The sequence below is a fragment of the Notolepis coatsorum genome (assembly GCF_963971535.1).
Source record: "Notolepis coatsorum genome assembly, chromosome: 4".
NCBI lineage: Eukaryota > Metazoa > Chordata > Actinopteri > Aulopiformes > Paralepididae > Notolepis > Notolepis coatsorum.
In genome coordinates this window covers 41023245-41039550 of record NC_140168.1, presented here as the reverse complement: position 1 = coordinate 41039550, position 16306 = coordinate 41023245, and the positions used below count along the sequence as shown (strand labels likewise).

The window sequence follows — 16306 nt, the reverse complement described above, 5'->3', positions numbered from 1 at the left end:
ATAACTCAAATGTGAAATATTCACGATATTGCAGTATGTCACTTTGACGATACGATAGCTTGCCATTACAGTACGCTAAATATCCCGTGTGTAGGCAACTTGACATAAGCCAATATTTGTCTTTTTGCGAAATATATATATATATATATAAAATATATACAGCTATAAGTGGGTGATGGTGATCACATGTCGCGGGTCTAGTTTCCTTGAAGCGCTCTGTGTACCACGTGACGCGGCGATCTGTGGTGTCAGAGTGGAAAAGAAACAGGTAAATTCCGAGTCTCTCGCTTTATTGTCTGCGCGAGTCGGTTCGGTAGATGTTCTCAAGTTAGGTGTATTATAAACTCGGGCTTTTAGGGAATATATATACCGTCCTAGATCCGACTAGGAGGTCGACGGCGAGACCACTTGGTCGGTTTTATTGCAGAGAATATCAAACATACAGCCGGGTATCTGGTCAGTATCGCCTGTTATTTATTTTCCTTTTTTTTCGGGCCTACAGGCCCACCTTGAGCCTCGGTGTCTAGTGTGTCGACAGCCCGGCGATGTGATGTCAGTAGGGCCCACGCTGGTGGCTGGATGTTGTTGCAGCGTGGTGGTGATAAGTTAGCTACCCAGCATTAGCATTAGCTAACCAATTTAGCTAAGGCTAACTCGTTAACTAGACGGCTAACTAGTACAAACAGTGGTACTCGACTGGCAGGGGCGTTTTTTTGTTGTCTGTTGCCCGACAAGAAAGAAGCATCGCTAGCCCGGTTGATCGGTGATTTAGTTAACGGCGGCTAACGGTCGTTAGATGGCCGGATCGCTGTCGTCGTGGCGGGCTACTAGCATGGCGAAGACCGAATGCTAACGTTACTTTGAAACGATGCTACGTTTGTTTTCATCAGCTAATGTTACTCACACTACATAACCTGCTAGCCAGCTAGTGCTAGTTGAGCTAGTTTGCTATCCGCCATGAGGTGAGACTGCGAGAAGCGGAAGCCCACTAAAATACTTCAGCTCAAGGCTGGACGTTTTCCCCTCAAATGTTGGCTAACTTTATAGCATTCTTGCCATGTGGTTTGGCTAACTAGTTCGGGCTATGTGTTACTTGATTAAACCCTAATCAAAATGGGGCTTTAGTTGACGTAACGTTTGCAAGATTAACGAAACCTTAACACAATTTCTGCGTTTGGCAAACGGTGGGAGAAAACGTCCCCCAAACGATATCTGTGCTGCATGATGTACGTTACACGTTATATAAATAGTAGTCTATGCATAGTTTCACGACACATGCATATTCTCCCCAAGTAACGTTAGTTATCAGATAAACCCCCCCAAAATAGAATCCTTTGTCTTGGGAGCCATACATACTATCTTTTCTGGACTCTTTTTGTATCACAAACAGTACTGTATTTGCAAATCTGGTATGTCATAAATGTATAGATGTAGCAGTACTGTGATCTGTATGTGGTGTATGTCATATATGATGAATTGAAAATGGGGGACCCTGATGTAAACAAGACGAAAGTCTTTCTCTGGTCTGCATCCCCTTAACAATTGTATGTATTGAGCTGTACTGTACCCATTCTGCAATCTGTTAATAACGTTTTCAATCAATCAATCACAGTAGCTATAACTGCCAGTCGGATTGACAGTGAAATCTTAGCATTTTGTAAATGTTCTATGTGATGCCAAACCACACTCTGCCACGCTGTAGTAATCTCCCGGGTCAGAGCCCGCGTCGGTCAACGCATTTTATGGAAAACGCCAGTATAACTATTGCCACTCCCTTGTACCAGTACCAGTTAAGCAGTGATGCCTCTACTGATGTGCTCTTGGATACCACTGTTATAGATCGTTTGTACAACAGGACCTTTACACTGGGATGCGTGGGGATATTACTAGTAAATCAAGTGAGCAACAAATTATTTAATTTGAGCAAGTAGGTCGGGACCATCTCTCACCTCCTTAACCCCCTCTCTCTCCACAGGTGTTATTCCTTTGTAAATACTGTTATTTGTATATACTGTAAATGATGACGTCGGTTGGCGGAAACCGAGCCCGGGGCAGCTGGGATCAGACACAGGGACAGACACAGAGCCAGACACAGCACAAGCAGAGGCCTCAGGTACCCTCACTTTAAACCCCTTTTAACTACAGGTGATGCACAGAGATGTCATTCCTGTGAGGAGGTCAATGTTTATTTTCTCATGCTCACTTGTTTGTAATGGAGCCGAATGTCTGGGCTTATTGCACACATTGAACGGACAATTCGTATACAGGGCTCTACGCTAACCTTTTTCCCAAGGAGCACATGTGCAGCTGTGCTCCTAAATGAAAATATAAAGTAACAGAGTTTATATATTTTTTCAAAAATACATGTTTATTTGTACTGTGCGTGTGCAAACGGGAACGGGACACACATCTGTGCAATAGCACTTAAGTTACCACCAAAGTCACTGGCCCACTGTGCGTGTGTGTGTGTATCTGCATGTGCAAACGGGAATGGGACACACTGTGGCAAAGTTGTAGCCAACAACTAGGCCTAATAAAAAAGGCAGTGACATTGAATTACTGCTACAAAAGTAACAGTCACTTAACTTTAGCTTTTGCCCCTTTTATTCATACAATGCCTATGTTTTGGCTAGTGTTGCTCTTCTAGAAAAATAATCCTTTCAGGGTTGCCTATTGAAATACTGTACACCTCCAGTACAGAAACATTGTTTATGAGTTTGCGTGTCAGGTAGACCATTGATTGACAGTCGATTCTGCCAATTACGTCACACCGCTTGCACCCACCTCTGCTGTTGATAACGCTAGCCAAGTTAGCACACACACGCACAGTGGGCCAGTGACTTTGGTGTAGGGGTGTAAATGCATCGCAATGCATCGATCCTAAGGGGAAAATTCAACTGCATCAATTTGAAAATGTTAGAATCTATTATAATCGCAATTTTAATGTGTACACAGTTATGTTATTCTCATGTCTGTTACAGCCAACACAACGACATACACTACTGCATCAACGTTATGATTAACAAAGCAAGGCATTTGTTTGGTTGCATTAACGTTATATTACTATTGCTATCGATAAATCTAGGTGTTCTAAAATCTATTGCTATTGGTAAGTAGGGGTGCACGTTATTGATTTTTTGACCCCGATACCGATAACTTTATGCTCCTCAAGCCGATAACCGATACCGATAACTATTGTATTATATATATCTTTTTTAAATGTATATTCCTGTAGTTTTGACCTAACCAGATTTATCATGACATGAGCGTTACTAGTACTACTATGAACAAAGCCAAGACAACAGTTTTGACTGATAAAGTGACCATATTTATTTTTCCAAATGAAAATTCACAATCCGTCAATAACTTATAGTCACCTGCAACATCACCACCGCTACGATGGTGTGTTAAAAGCCTACGACGACGTGCGAGCAGCTTGCTGCGGTGAATCCAAAGCCAGCTACAAAGGAACCCGCGGTGCTTGTAACTTTACCTATTGACGAGGCGTTTGCTAAATTAAAGAAGTTTGACAGAAATGACCCAAGGGCTCAAGCCGCTAGCTTTTAAGCAGTGCTTGGTGGTGCAAATTAACCTGGCTACTACGGAGCAATAAGTGACTGCGTATTCAACTGAGGGTTGCATGCATCACAGTCATGAAAGGGGATAGATTTGCAGCAGCTTTAGATGCGCGCCGTCGTAGGCTTTTAACACAATAACACACCATCGTAGCGGTGGTGATGTTGCAGGTGACTTGTTAGGTTGGATGTATTATAAGTTGTTGCCCTTTTCCCTCCTCGTGGAACTTCTGCATTGCATTTGTTACAAATAGCAAGCGAACTTTTTTCCTCTGAAACTATTCCACACTACCGACGCCATCTTTGTTTACATCCGCGCTGCTTCAGAAACTTAGGTGGCTATGTCACAACCAAGAAAGGGTAAAGCGCCCTCTTCCTAAACCACACGCTATCAGTCGTACCACAGTACTGGCAAAACGGGAGGAGCCTACAGTAAAAACAAACGCCCTTCATCCCAATTCACCCACAGCGCATTTTTTACCAAAAAATATATTATATTATCGGAGCTATTAATAACGTTATCGGGATCACGTCATAATTGCTGATATCGGCCCGATAATTATCGTGCATCCCTATTGGTAAGACTAGAATAAGTTACATTAACTTAATGTTACTGTCTCGGAAAAGTCTCGCGTAGCGCAATGGCGGACTTTCCGGAAGTAAAAAAGCAAATGAGAGCTTCCGATTCACGTCACTCTACTGTGATTGGACCGTTGGCTTGAGTGCAATGTGGGAGTTGTAGTTTTTGAACGATTAGCAGCAGAGAGAAAAAAGCACGACTGAGGTTGTAATCTTCACTCACACACACTGTGCGAGTAATTGATTTTTCCGGTTCGCGCACACATATTCTTAGGAGCAAATGCGAGTAAAATGGTCGCACTGTAGAGCCCTGTTATACATGCATTAAAGCGTTCCGTCTCCAGACGGATTTCAGTCTTTTTTATTTTTTTTTTCGTCAATTTGATTTGGAGTCTGACGGAATTGGCTACCTGGTATAATATGTTTGTAGATGCGTAGGGCATTTTGACCATTCTAACCAATCAAACGTGAGCTTGACGCACACACGCTGCTCACAGTGCCCTCCCCCTCACAGACCTGTCTTGTCACAGACCCGTATCATTTGCACCGAAGATAGCAAGCGTGCAGGTCCTCTTAACACCACTGAAGCATTAAACAATGGCCCAGTAAACTATTCACTTTAGTTTACTACACGAGGCGTTCTCTAACGTTATCTAGCTGGCTAGCTGATAGCTCATAACATAATTGAAATTCGTTTTTGAAGCTGTGGCTAACGTTAGCTAGCTACCGTTCTTCAGGGGGCTAACGGTTAGCTACCTAGCAACTGTAGCTTGCTAATACGGGCTGTCCTGGCTGGCTAACTTTTATTTCGCAATGGAGTGGAGCTAACTAACTGTACAAATCGGTGTGATTGGCTGAGACTGTATTTTGTACGGTTGGCTGCCTGGCTGTTGTGGATTTGGATAGCCAGCTAGCAGCTAACATCAACTCAATGTCAACACTATGTTGACACTCTGAGCGAGTTTGCCGACAGCAATGTAACAAACAATATGGTCCGTGCGGAACCATTATCCCCAACACATAGTTATTAGCTAACGTCAGCATAATAACGATAATGGAAGGAGTAAGCCGGCCACTAAAAAGAAAACACACGCAGTGTTCTCAGACGAAAAGGATGAGCGGCACCACCCAACAAAAGAAAGTTACGAGAGGATGGAAGTTTGAAGATAGCAGTGTTTCAAGAGACTGGCTAGGCTACAGTATGATGCGGGGGCTGTAGACGGTGGTGAGTTGTTAACTTGTTCCGTGTTCCGCAACTATGTCAAAAAGAAAAACAGAAACAACACATTTGTCATTGTCGTGTTACTTCACAGTACAAATATGTGAGTCCTCTGCTGTGGTTGTGAGTATCCTTTATTAGCTTAACTCCGTAGCAACATCACAGGTGTATCTGTAGACGGTCTCCTCCCCACTGTATATTCTCTCCCCACCGTATGTATATTTTTTCTCTCACCCACCCTAATGTACATAATCTCTGTTAGGATATATGGGTAACGGTACTGTATATTTGCATATCGTATATGTCACAAATGTAACATTACTATATACCTGTCCTGTAGTATGTCATGTATGTCCCTATGCCATAAATGTTGTGTATGTCATAAATGTCACTATGAATTGAAAATGGGGGACCTTGATGTAAACAAGACAAATGTCTTTCTCTGGTCTGCATCCCCTTAACAATTGTGTGTATTGAGCCGTACTGTATTGTACCCATTCTGCAATCTGTTAAATATTGATTGATTGTTATAACATATTGCAGAATCGGTACAATACAGTACATCTCAATACACACTTGTTAAGGGGTTGCAGTTGCAGACCAGAGAAAGACTTTCCTCTTGTTTACATCAGGGTCCCCCATTTTCAATTCATCATAACATATATGACATACTTGACATACAGATAGATAATACTGCTACATCTATACATTTATGACATACCAGATTTACAAATACAGTATTGTTTGTGATACAATAAGAGTGTAAAAAAGAGTATATACATTTGACGAAGAAACTGTACATTGGAGGGGGGGGGGACTGTACATTGGAGGTGGTTGGGGGGGGGGGGTTGGGTAGGCGGGGTGAGGGGGGTAACTGTACATTGGATTATCGACGAAACCGAAACAAGTAGGCTCCCTTAAAACGCCAACGCTATTAAGAAGAAATACAGTGGAGGTTAAAATAAGAATATGACTTGGCCTGAAAAAAAGTTCAGTCAGGAGATTTTTTTTTGCTTTAATCCCTGCCTGTTATACCATCTAGGAAACATGTGAAACTACTGTGCTACACTACGGTTTAGATCCACAAAGAATGGATTGCATGGAGCAAGTTGCACCCTTACTTACAATTCATTATGAATTGAAAATAAGAGACCCTGATGTAAACAAGACGAAAGTCTTTCTCTGGTCTGCATCCCCTTAACAATTGTGTGTATTGAGCCGTACTGTATTGTACCCATTCTGCAATCTGTTAATACAATTTTCAATCTGCACAGTAGTAGTAGTAGTAGTAGTACCGGTAGTAGTTTATTTTTTTCAGTCATAAAAAAAAAAGTACAATATACATCATCATTTATCAATATTAGATTTTTTACAGTGACTGAAAAAGGTACAGACTGAAGCATAGTGCTTATATGTGCCTGTCCTATATTCTTACCAAAAAAATTTATTTTTTTTACTCAAACGGTATTATAAAGAAAAGAAAAAAGCAAGCAAAACAGTGTTTTTCACCCTTATAGTTTTTCAACATTTAGCATAAAAAAAAATTAAATAAAAAATACAAAAATGTAGATTCCAAAACAGTATTCTAAAAGAAAAAAACAAACAAAACAGTGTTATTCACCCTTGTATTTTTCAAAAATTGCTTTACAAACCTTTTTTTTTAAAAACCAAAATCGAATTACTCATTCTTAACTGTATATCCGCATTGTTCCACAAGTTAACCCCAATAATAGAAATACACCTCCTTTTAATCCCTTTCTTAGCTTTCTGAACAGTAAATTTACAAATATCTCTCAAATCATATTTTCTTTCATGTGTTGAAAAAAACCTTTGCACCCCACCTGGGAGTAACTTTGCTTTAGCTCTGTACATTATTTGCATATTTTTATAGTAAACCAAATCATTAAATTTCATAATATGAGACTTTATAAACAAACTGTATTGTACCCATTCTGCAATCTTAATACAATTTTCAATCTGCACAGTGATTGAATGAGAATTTTATATATGTGAAATACAGTCTTGTAATTATTACAGCCTTGTTACAAAAGCATGTGCCTTAGCCTGGTAAACCACCAAAGTAGTACTGGCTCAATTCATAAATCAAAGGTCTTTGGTTGCTGCTTCACTGGTTGAAGTTGTGAATAGGGGCTCCTCTTGTTTTGCTCAGATGTAGATGTTCTCTTGGTCTCTCATGACAGGCTACCGCCGAGCAGATCCGACTCGCGCAGATGATTTCGGACCACAATGATGCTGACTTTGAGGAGAAGGTCAAGCAGGTGAGATATGCTACACTAAGCTGGTAGACCCCAGCTCTACTGTGCTCAACCGAATACCATGGATCAGAAAACAAATACTCTCCATACAAGCACGACTCAATGTAACGATTTTAACATTTCTCATTTGTGGGCAAGGTTCATAATCCCAGCACTGTTTGCGTGTGATTGCATTTCCGTTTCCCTAATTGAAGTTACCTGCCCGGTCACTTATTTTGGCATGGCGGGTCACGTGCAAATGCAGTCACATGTCAGATTACGTAGCTCTGTTTGAGAAAAATCCCATATGCAATGATAGTACTGGGATTTTACATTACCCTTTACAAATGATGGAGGGAATATTGCAACTTTGCGTCATCGGCACAGTAAGGGTATTGTGATCACACCAACAAAGTAATTTTGGGTGAATGTGAGAAACAAGATTGTAAAGCACTTTGGATAAAAGCTGCTATATAAATGCACCATTTATTTACCATTTGTTTTCTGGCCTATGCTGATTGTCCAATAATCAACCTAAAATCGCATACAATACTGGTACACAAAATGTACAGCCATCACATATAATTAAAAATTGTCGAGGATTGAAACACGATAAAATAAAAACCTTGCGGTTTGTTTCCAGTGTGGTCTTCAAAGGGGGGGGGGGGGGACAAAATGAAGAGTATGCACAAATAAGACATGCACAAATTCATTTTTCAAGCATTATAAATATATACAGTACATATGAATAAAAAAAATGCAATAAAACAACAAAGACAACAGCACACCTCCTGCATAATGCTGCTGAGCATAGTATAGGTTGGGTATACCAGCTAGCTACACAACACCCCATAAAACACACGGTGCTAGTGTCTGATAGTGACATCCCAGTATACACTTCCTCGCTCATGTTTAAACAGTGCCCCACTTTGTCCTTTAGTTTAGGCTATGTAACAATCCTTATTACATTATGTTGTGGTTGCATTTATTGCATCCTGAAATAGCTCAGTATTCTCAATCCTTGTGACCACATATTTCCACGGTGCAATAACGTTGAATCATATCCAGCTTTTGTTTTTTTTGCCAAGTAGTGTGGAGTTCTTAGAAGCAAGTAGATGCAGTGGCATACTATCGTCCTTGCCTTGCACCAATAGCCTGTTTTTCTATCCAATCTACACAAATGCTATCCAAACTCAAGGTGGGGCTATGGTTATACGAGTGAAAAATGTCTTGCTAGTTCTGCATCTTAATTCAAAGTGGGCTTCAGATGAAGAGGTCGTGCGAACGGGCAGAATCAGGCTTTGACTAAATCTTTTGTCCACCACTACCGGGGGTAGCTGGCCATGGATAGATTCAAAGCTAGAAAATGAAAATGCCTGTTGTAAAGAGGAATGGAGAATCTGCCAGCCAGTGGTCACCTCTGTGCAGGACCAGTGTCTTCATCATTAGATTTCTTTCCTTTTCCAGTTGATTGACATCACAGGCAAGGACCAGGACGAGTCCATGATCGCGCTGCATGACTGCAACGGGGACGTCAACAGAGCCATCAATGTACTGTTTGAGGGCAGCCCAGATACTGTGAGTATGGGCTTTGTGAGGGCCAAGCCCTGGAGTACACACACCTACACTGGTCCAGCTAGCTACCACAAGAATAACACTGGCAACAGCAGGGATGTTTCAGAAGACTATATATTTGGCTGTCGGTAATCGGGACAGCCATGGGTAGACCCAAACCATTTCTGGGCTTCGAAGCTTCAGTAGTCCACAACAGTGGGCAGGGACTGCTGCCAGACATCCAACTACAACTACTAGGAACCTAAAAAGGACAATAATACTACCGTATGCATACTGTACCTTATGTGAATACTGTATATTTCAGTTAGTTAGTTAATTATATTGATTTGTTATATTGTTTACACTGCTTGTTTGTACTACCTGTACCCCCCCATGCTGCTATGATGCCTGCATTTCCCCAAGGGGATCAATAAAGGAATATCTTATATCGTATAAGTGGAAGCTTTGTTCTTCCTGCTTCAATGTGGCGGGTACATTATGTTTTTGGAAAGTTCTCATGATTGCTACATGCCCTTGTCTGAGAAGGAACAGATTTTGAAATTGAATGTTGAATGTATAAAACTATTTCTTATGCTGATGTGGGAGTGTTGTTAAAATAAAAAAAGTACCAAGTATTCTTGATTTTGGCATAGATTACAGTGGCAGCGTTCAAAGCTTCAAAGCACTGGGCTCAGCCCTAGCCTGGTCTGATCCCGGGAATCCTGCCGGGTTCCAGGATGCCCACCAAAGTTTGGTCTGTGCAGGAAAAGCCATCTGACTCTGCTGTCGCCTCTTCCTCAGGACTCTTGGGAGATGGTGGGGAAGAAGAAAGGGGTGTCCGGCCAGAAGGAGACTGGCCAAGCGGAGATGGGAGAGGAAGGAAAGGAGAACAGGGAGAAAGGAGGAGAGAGGGATGTGGCACGTCGTCGAGGTGGGGCCCCGCGCAGGGGCCGCGGGGCCAGCAGGGGACGAGAGTGTGAGTTTCTCTTAACTTTGGCTAGCGCCGTTCAGCGCGTAGGTGTCTGTTTTTTTATTTATTTTTTTGGCTCACGCTTCATGTTGGGCTTGCACAACATCCATCCACTAAATCAAACGCGTGTCGTAAAATATGCTGTGAACATTCATGACCATGAGAGGATGAAATCCTATTTATTTTGGTGACCCTGTGACCGTCCCTCTAGTTCCATCATCAGGTCAAACTTTGAACTTTCAAATCGCCTGACTCATTAATCATACTGTACTGATCATTCAACGGCACATAGTTCCTGCACAGTTTGCACCTTTAATGCTATAATACACTTGTGTCTGTCTCCCAGTCCGTGGTCAAGAGAATGGCTTGGATGGAAGCAAGGCTGGTGGAATAGCAGGAAGAGGCACAGAGCGAGGTCGCAGGGGGAGAGGCAGAGGAAGAGGTGCTGTTGGTAAGCAATCACCCATTTGAACCTTTTCTTATCAAAGTCGCAAATAAATAAATACATTTTATAAAATAAATTGGTAGAATATATATTTTTTTTTTCATACAAGGCACTGTTGACTGTCATTTTTGTAGGAATCTAAAATAAGTTGTCTCTTTCTCAGCGGGAAATGTGGGAAATGTGGGAAATGCTGGAAGGCGAGGAGGGGGCAGATTCTCAGCACAGGGCATGGGGTAAGAGAACACCTGTGTTGCCTAAAACCAGAGGGCCTTTTTGTTCCTCTCGCTTACCTGTTGCCATGGTCACCAGAGGGCAGGACCCCAGCCTATTGTTTAGTCTTAATCCAAAGGGGGCGGGACATGCCTCAGCCAATCAAGAGGTACGGCATGGGTCAAACACAGCATTTATGTAACGCAACCCTTCAGACGGTGTCTAAACGAGGCATTTTTAATTGTGATTCGGATAGAGCCACTCAAAATACCTACTGCAACCCAATTGGTTAACGTTGGAACGTTTCCTGCTCTCTGTCCTTGGCATATAGGTTATGTTCTGGCCATCAGGCTATATGAGCACCAAATTGTGTGTGTGCAGTGAGTAAGATGGATGTTTTGTCTGTCGGTGTGTAGTGTCTCTTACTGAGTGCCCTAGTCTACTATGTGTCATAACAGAGGAAGTGGTTCTTCCTTCAGCTGTTATGATGTTTTTATTTTTTAAAGCAGCTACTAGGAGCTTTTTAGTCTCGAGACCATCAGTGAGAAGATTTGGCTATTTCTATCTAGTTATTCGAAATGTCTGTCCCCGGGTCCGATTCTCCTGCTAAATGAGACTAAACGATTCACGGCACACAGACTTCCCAGGCAGAAGTTTCACAGTGAGTAGTATGTTCATTATTTAGCCAGTTAAGAGAGAGATTTGTTTATTAAGGACAATGCAAATGAATGAACATCATTTACATGAGTGTATGCATAACATCACAGCATGATAAGGACGTAAATATGCCGGGAATAGCACAGGGCTAATTTCCACCCGTAGTCCGTAGTTAAGCAGGACAGGAGAATATTTCTCTTTTTTTAGAGTTTTATTTTTGGTGTTATATTTTGTGGTCATACTAGGGCAGGATGAGCAAAGGGAAAATGAAAAGAATTGACGAAAAAAAAAAAAAGTTACAGTGATGGAAGCACGGCAACACAGCCTTGGTCAGTCATTCAACAGAATTGCGGGATTTTAAACGTTTCAAAACGGATCCTGCTCGACAGGTACGCATGGAGGTATATGTCACGGTGGACATTGCTGTAATACAACTGGCTACAACATTTTATGTTTGCCTTGCTACCGAGCTATATCATGCTGTTGCCTTATTATTATTATTATTATTATTATTATTATTATTATTATTATTATTATTATTAAGACATAACATTACTAGGGAATATTGATAACTAGCTTTCTCAACCGAATTACTACGAGTGGTGAGAAATCGCATTTAGATTCACAAATTATACCACAGTCAAATGGGAAAAGTAACTCAAAACAGCCATCTAGAATCAAATGCATGCATGTATTGAATCTATTATGAATTGAGAATAGTTTTTTTTTTATTATCAAACCATGACCCCAGAGTGAGATTGCTGAACCTCTACGAGCAACCGAATCTGTTAGTTGTAGACTTGCATGTAATAATAATAATACATTTGATTTGTAACGCACTTCACTGTTCATAACCTAGTTGTATGAACAATACTAAAACAAAGTTTACTTTGTTCCACTGTCGTTATATTAGTTATTAATCTTGCATAGTCACAAAGGGATACATTACCTCATTGCTATGCATCCTGCAGCAAAATGGTATTAAAAATAAGTTGTCTTTCTTCTCACTCTTCTTAACCAAATGCACACGCTAGTTGGTCTGGCTAACCCAGATCACGATCTTTACGAAACGAGGCGATGGCGCTCGTGGGAAAATGCAGTCTTTAGTATGGGAAACACTGCTGCTTTTGTCCATGGGGGCCGCCAAAAACCAACACAAAATGAAAGGTGCCTAGTAGCTGCTTTAATTGTCAAGCGGCCTTTTAAGCTGTAATGTCCGTTACTACTTCTAAAAGGACATATTCACAGTAGGCCTGTATATAATCTTTTATAGGAAATTCCTTTCCTTTTGATAATGCATTGTAGTTGAAGGCATTGGTCCCAATTACCTGCTTTACTCTGTGGGGGTTTCAGTAAAGGGTGTGTGTGTGGTGTGTGTGTGTGTGTGTGTGTGTGTGTATCTGGCTTCCTCTTGCGGGGCCACCAGTTGAGTGGCTTCCTTCCAAGACAGGCCTGCATGTATTTTGACCTCCTCTGAAAGCAGAAAGCAATGATGCTGTGGGTCAACAACACTAAGCGGCTTGTTTGGGTGAGCCGAGTGACAGGGCTTCATCTGGCACACGGCACTCGGACAGCCCCCCCCCCCCTAAACAACAGTTTTGAGATTATTTAATTTGTTTATTAGTTCATTTGTTTGCTCCCACCCCTCCCCCACCACATGTTGCTAGCAGGGATGTTTTACCAGCTTGACTATGGTTTCGAACTAATGGGGTCTGAACATTTTGCTCTGGCCTTGTCCAGGCAGTTGGGTCTGGCTGTGGACCAGTGGTTAACGACTCTGGTGGTTGTAAAGATGCTATCTTAACGGTGTAAAAAATCAATCCTGGTGAGAACATGTTGAGTGTAGGGTTTTGTCCTTACAAGGTTTCTAGTGTGGCCAAGAACGTGAGCAGCTTGACTCGCTGTGCAACCCTTGGCTGAAGGGTAACGTAGATATCAAACAGCAGGGGAGGGAAGACATTGAAATCTACCTATGAAACAAAGTGCTATTGGTCGCCATCACAATGCATCAGAACATCCTATACAGGGGAATTTATAGTTTTTCCACAAGTTAATACTGCACATGTAATGTTAGTCCAGGGTCGTGTATCTGCAAGTACAATGTTAGTCCAGGGTGTGTTATCTGCAAGTATACTGTTAGTCCACCAGGGTGTGTTATCTGCAAGTACAATGTTAGTCCAGGGTGTGTTATCTGCAAGTATACTGTTAGTCCAGTGTGGTATCTGCAGGTATAATTCATTCATTAAATCTTTATTTAATCTCTGAAGGATCATTGAGAGCAAGCTCTTATTTACAATGACGTAGAGAAAAAAGTGAGTCTAGGGTGCTGTACGTGCAGCTATAATGTTAGTCCAGGCTTGTTTATCTGCAAGTATGTTAGTCCAGGGTGGTGTATCTGTAGGTACAATGTTAGTCCAGGGTGGTGTATCTGCATGTATGTTAGTCCATGCTTGTGTAAAGGCTGGTTTAATGTTGGTCCTCGGTGGTGTAACTGTAGGTATAATGTTAGTCCACTAGTCCAGGGTGGTGTAACTGCAGGTATAATGTTAGTCCAGGGTGGTGTATCTGCAGGTATAATGTTAGTCCAGGGTGGTGTAACTGCTGGTATAATGTTAGTTCAGGGTAGTGTAACTGCTGGTATAATGTTAGTCCAGGGTGGTGTAACTGCTGGTATAATGTTAGTCCAGGGTGGTGCAACTGCTGGTATAATGTTAGTCCAGGGTGGTGTAACTGCTCGTATAATGTTAGTCCAGGGTGGTGTAACTGCTGGTATAATGTTAGTCCAGGCCGGTGTAACTGCAGGTATAATGTTAGTCTAGGGTGGTGTAACTGTAGGTATAATGTTAGTCCAGGGTGGTGTATCTGCATGTATGTTAGTCCATGCTTGTGTAAAGAGGCTGGTTTAATGTTGGTCCTCGGTGGTGTAACTGTGGGTATAATGTTAGTCCACTAGTCCAGGGTGGTGTAACTGCAGGTATAATGTTAGTCCAGGGTGGTGTAACTGCTGGTATAATGTTAGTCCAGGGTGGTGTAACTGCTGGTATAATGTTAGTCCAGGGTGGTGTAACTGCTGGTATAATGTTAGTCCAGGGTGGTGTAGGGATATTATGGAGTCGTCAATCGTCATATCTTTTGTACGCTGCTGGTGGGTTTGGCTTCCTAGACTGGGTGCTGCTGTTGCTGCCTGCTGATGATGATGATGATGATGATGATGACCACCAGCTCACTGGCCTGCCTTGCACTGTAGACTGACTGACGGGCAATTAGTCTGTGTGCCCCCCGCCCCCAACATATTACAGTTGAAGGGATTGATGCCTCTGCTGTTGCTCTGGACTGTGTATAGCCCCTTTTTTGAGCTTGCGTTTGCATGAATGTCAGGGTTTCCGCTAGCAATTTATTTGGCCGGCCAACGTGGCAGATGAAATTCCAATTTACCGGGCAAATGTAAAATTTAACGGCCATATCATATTATACATGTGCGGTCAAAAAGAAATGCATTAAAACATAGTTAGCGGAAGTAATCTTAAGTACTTCGGTCACGAGTCTTCAATAATGTTGAATGGTGATCTGTTTTGTGAATAAATCTGTTCTCAATATCTTTGCTGGCAGACAGTCTCATGTTAACCCTTTCACTGCGACAATACAGAAGGTTAACCCTTTCACTGCCACACAACAAAGGGTTAACCCTTTCACTACCACACTACAGAAGGTTAACCGTCTAGTGTGGTAGTGAAAGGGTTAATACTGTTAATGTTGCGTTACCCAACGTAGGGGTGGCCGGTATAAACGGTATGAATTTGCGCTACCGTATGGATTTTGACTATACCTTGTGACCAGTAGAGCAACTCTAAAGTAGCAATGACGTAACCACAGTGTGGAGCACAGAGGATTTGCATAGTGGGCGTGTCAACGCGCAATTGTCATCTCATAATAGACACGGAACAGAGCGGACCTTCAATTATAGAAGCAAACGAGCTCTTCAGCCCTGCGTTGCACACAGTCTTCTCTCGCGAGTCGCGCAGTTTCTATGTGTAATGTAAACTCTGCGATGGATCCAATGGTCTAACATGCTTTGCATCCTCGCCATTCTGGAATGCCCACGTCGCGCTAAAATCTTAAGTAATGTTACCTGTTGATGTAGCCTCAGAAAGCTAACGTTAGATCCACTCCTAGCAGCCTGTTGATGTAGCCTCAGCAAGCTGACGTTGGCTACTCTCTCTCCTCCCTCTCTCTCTCTGCTAACAATCCTGATTCGATTCTTGAACCTATTTCATTCCAAAGGAATATATTGATGGACATTAGCTGATAGCTATAGTATATAGGTCAGCAGCTGTAACAGATTTTTTGTAAAGTTTTTATTATGTTTCAACAACGACAAAAAAAAGCCAGCGGTGGACCGACATAACAAACACTGTCACTGTTTACTTGTGTAAGGACATGCTTCCTTTTCAAACTATCGATAGAAAGGGCTTTAAAGACATGGTCAAAACATGATCCAAGATATGCATTACCTGCCTGCAGACACTTGAGAAAAGGTTTTGCATTTTCTATTGCACTTTTGCACAATAAATGTTCTTAAAATACCTCTGTACTATGTGAAATATGTCCTAGTAATACAAGAGTACAGTAATAGCTGCCATACCAGTGTTCTACCCCAGAAGCATTTATATAGACATTTTAAGATAAATGAATATACCGTGATGTATACCGTTACCGTCTATACTTCAAATTATACCGTGATATAAATTTTAGACCATACCGTCCAGCCCTAAACGTTAACATAATTAGCGAGCATAGTAGTGTAGCTCGTCCTGTGTACTTAAAAACGCGTTGCCTCGCTGA

General features: G+C 41.8%; 1 protein-coding gene across 7 annotated transcripts in view; it reads left to right on the top strand.

Moving 5' to 3' along the window:
• The first annotated feature begins 232 nt into the window (after positions 1-232).
• Positions 233-16306, top strand: part of ubap2l (ubiquitin associated protein 2-like) — a 64645-nt gene continuing 48571 nt past the window's right edge. For 5 of the 7 annotated variants that reach the window (XM_084312466.1, XM_084312467.1, XM_084312463.1 and 2 more), the window contains exons 1-7: positions 279-456; positions 1976-2113; positions 7575-7652; positions 9096-9206; positions 9984-10158; positions 10499-10603; positions 10761-10830. In XM_084312466.1, the coding sequence (XP_084168592.1) occupies positions 2018-2113; positions 7575-7652; positions 9096-9206; positions 9984-10158; positions 10499-10603; positions 10761-10830 (635 nt within the window). In that variant the 5' untranslated portion in view covers positions 279-456; positions 1976-2017. The other 2 variants (XM_084312462.1, XM_084312464.1) reach the window with 2 other exon arrangements.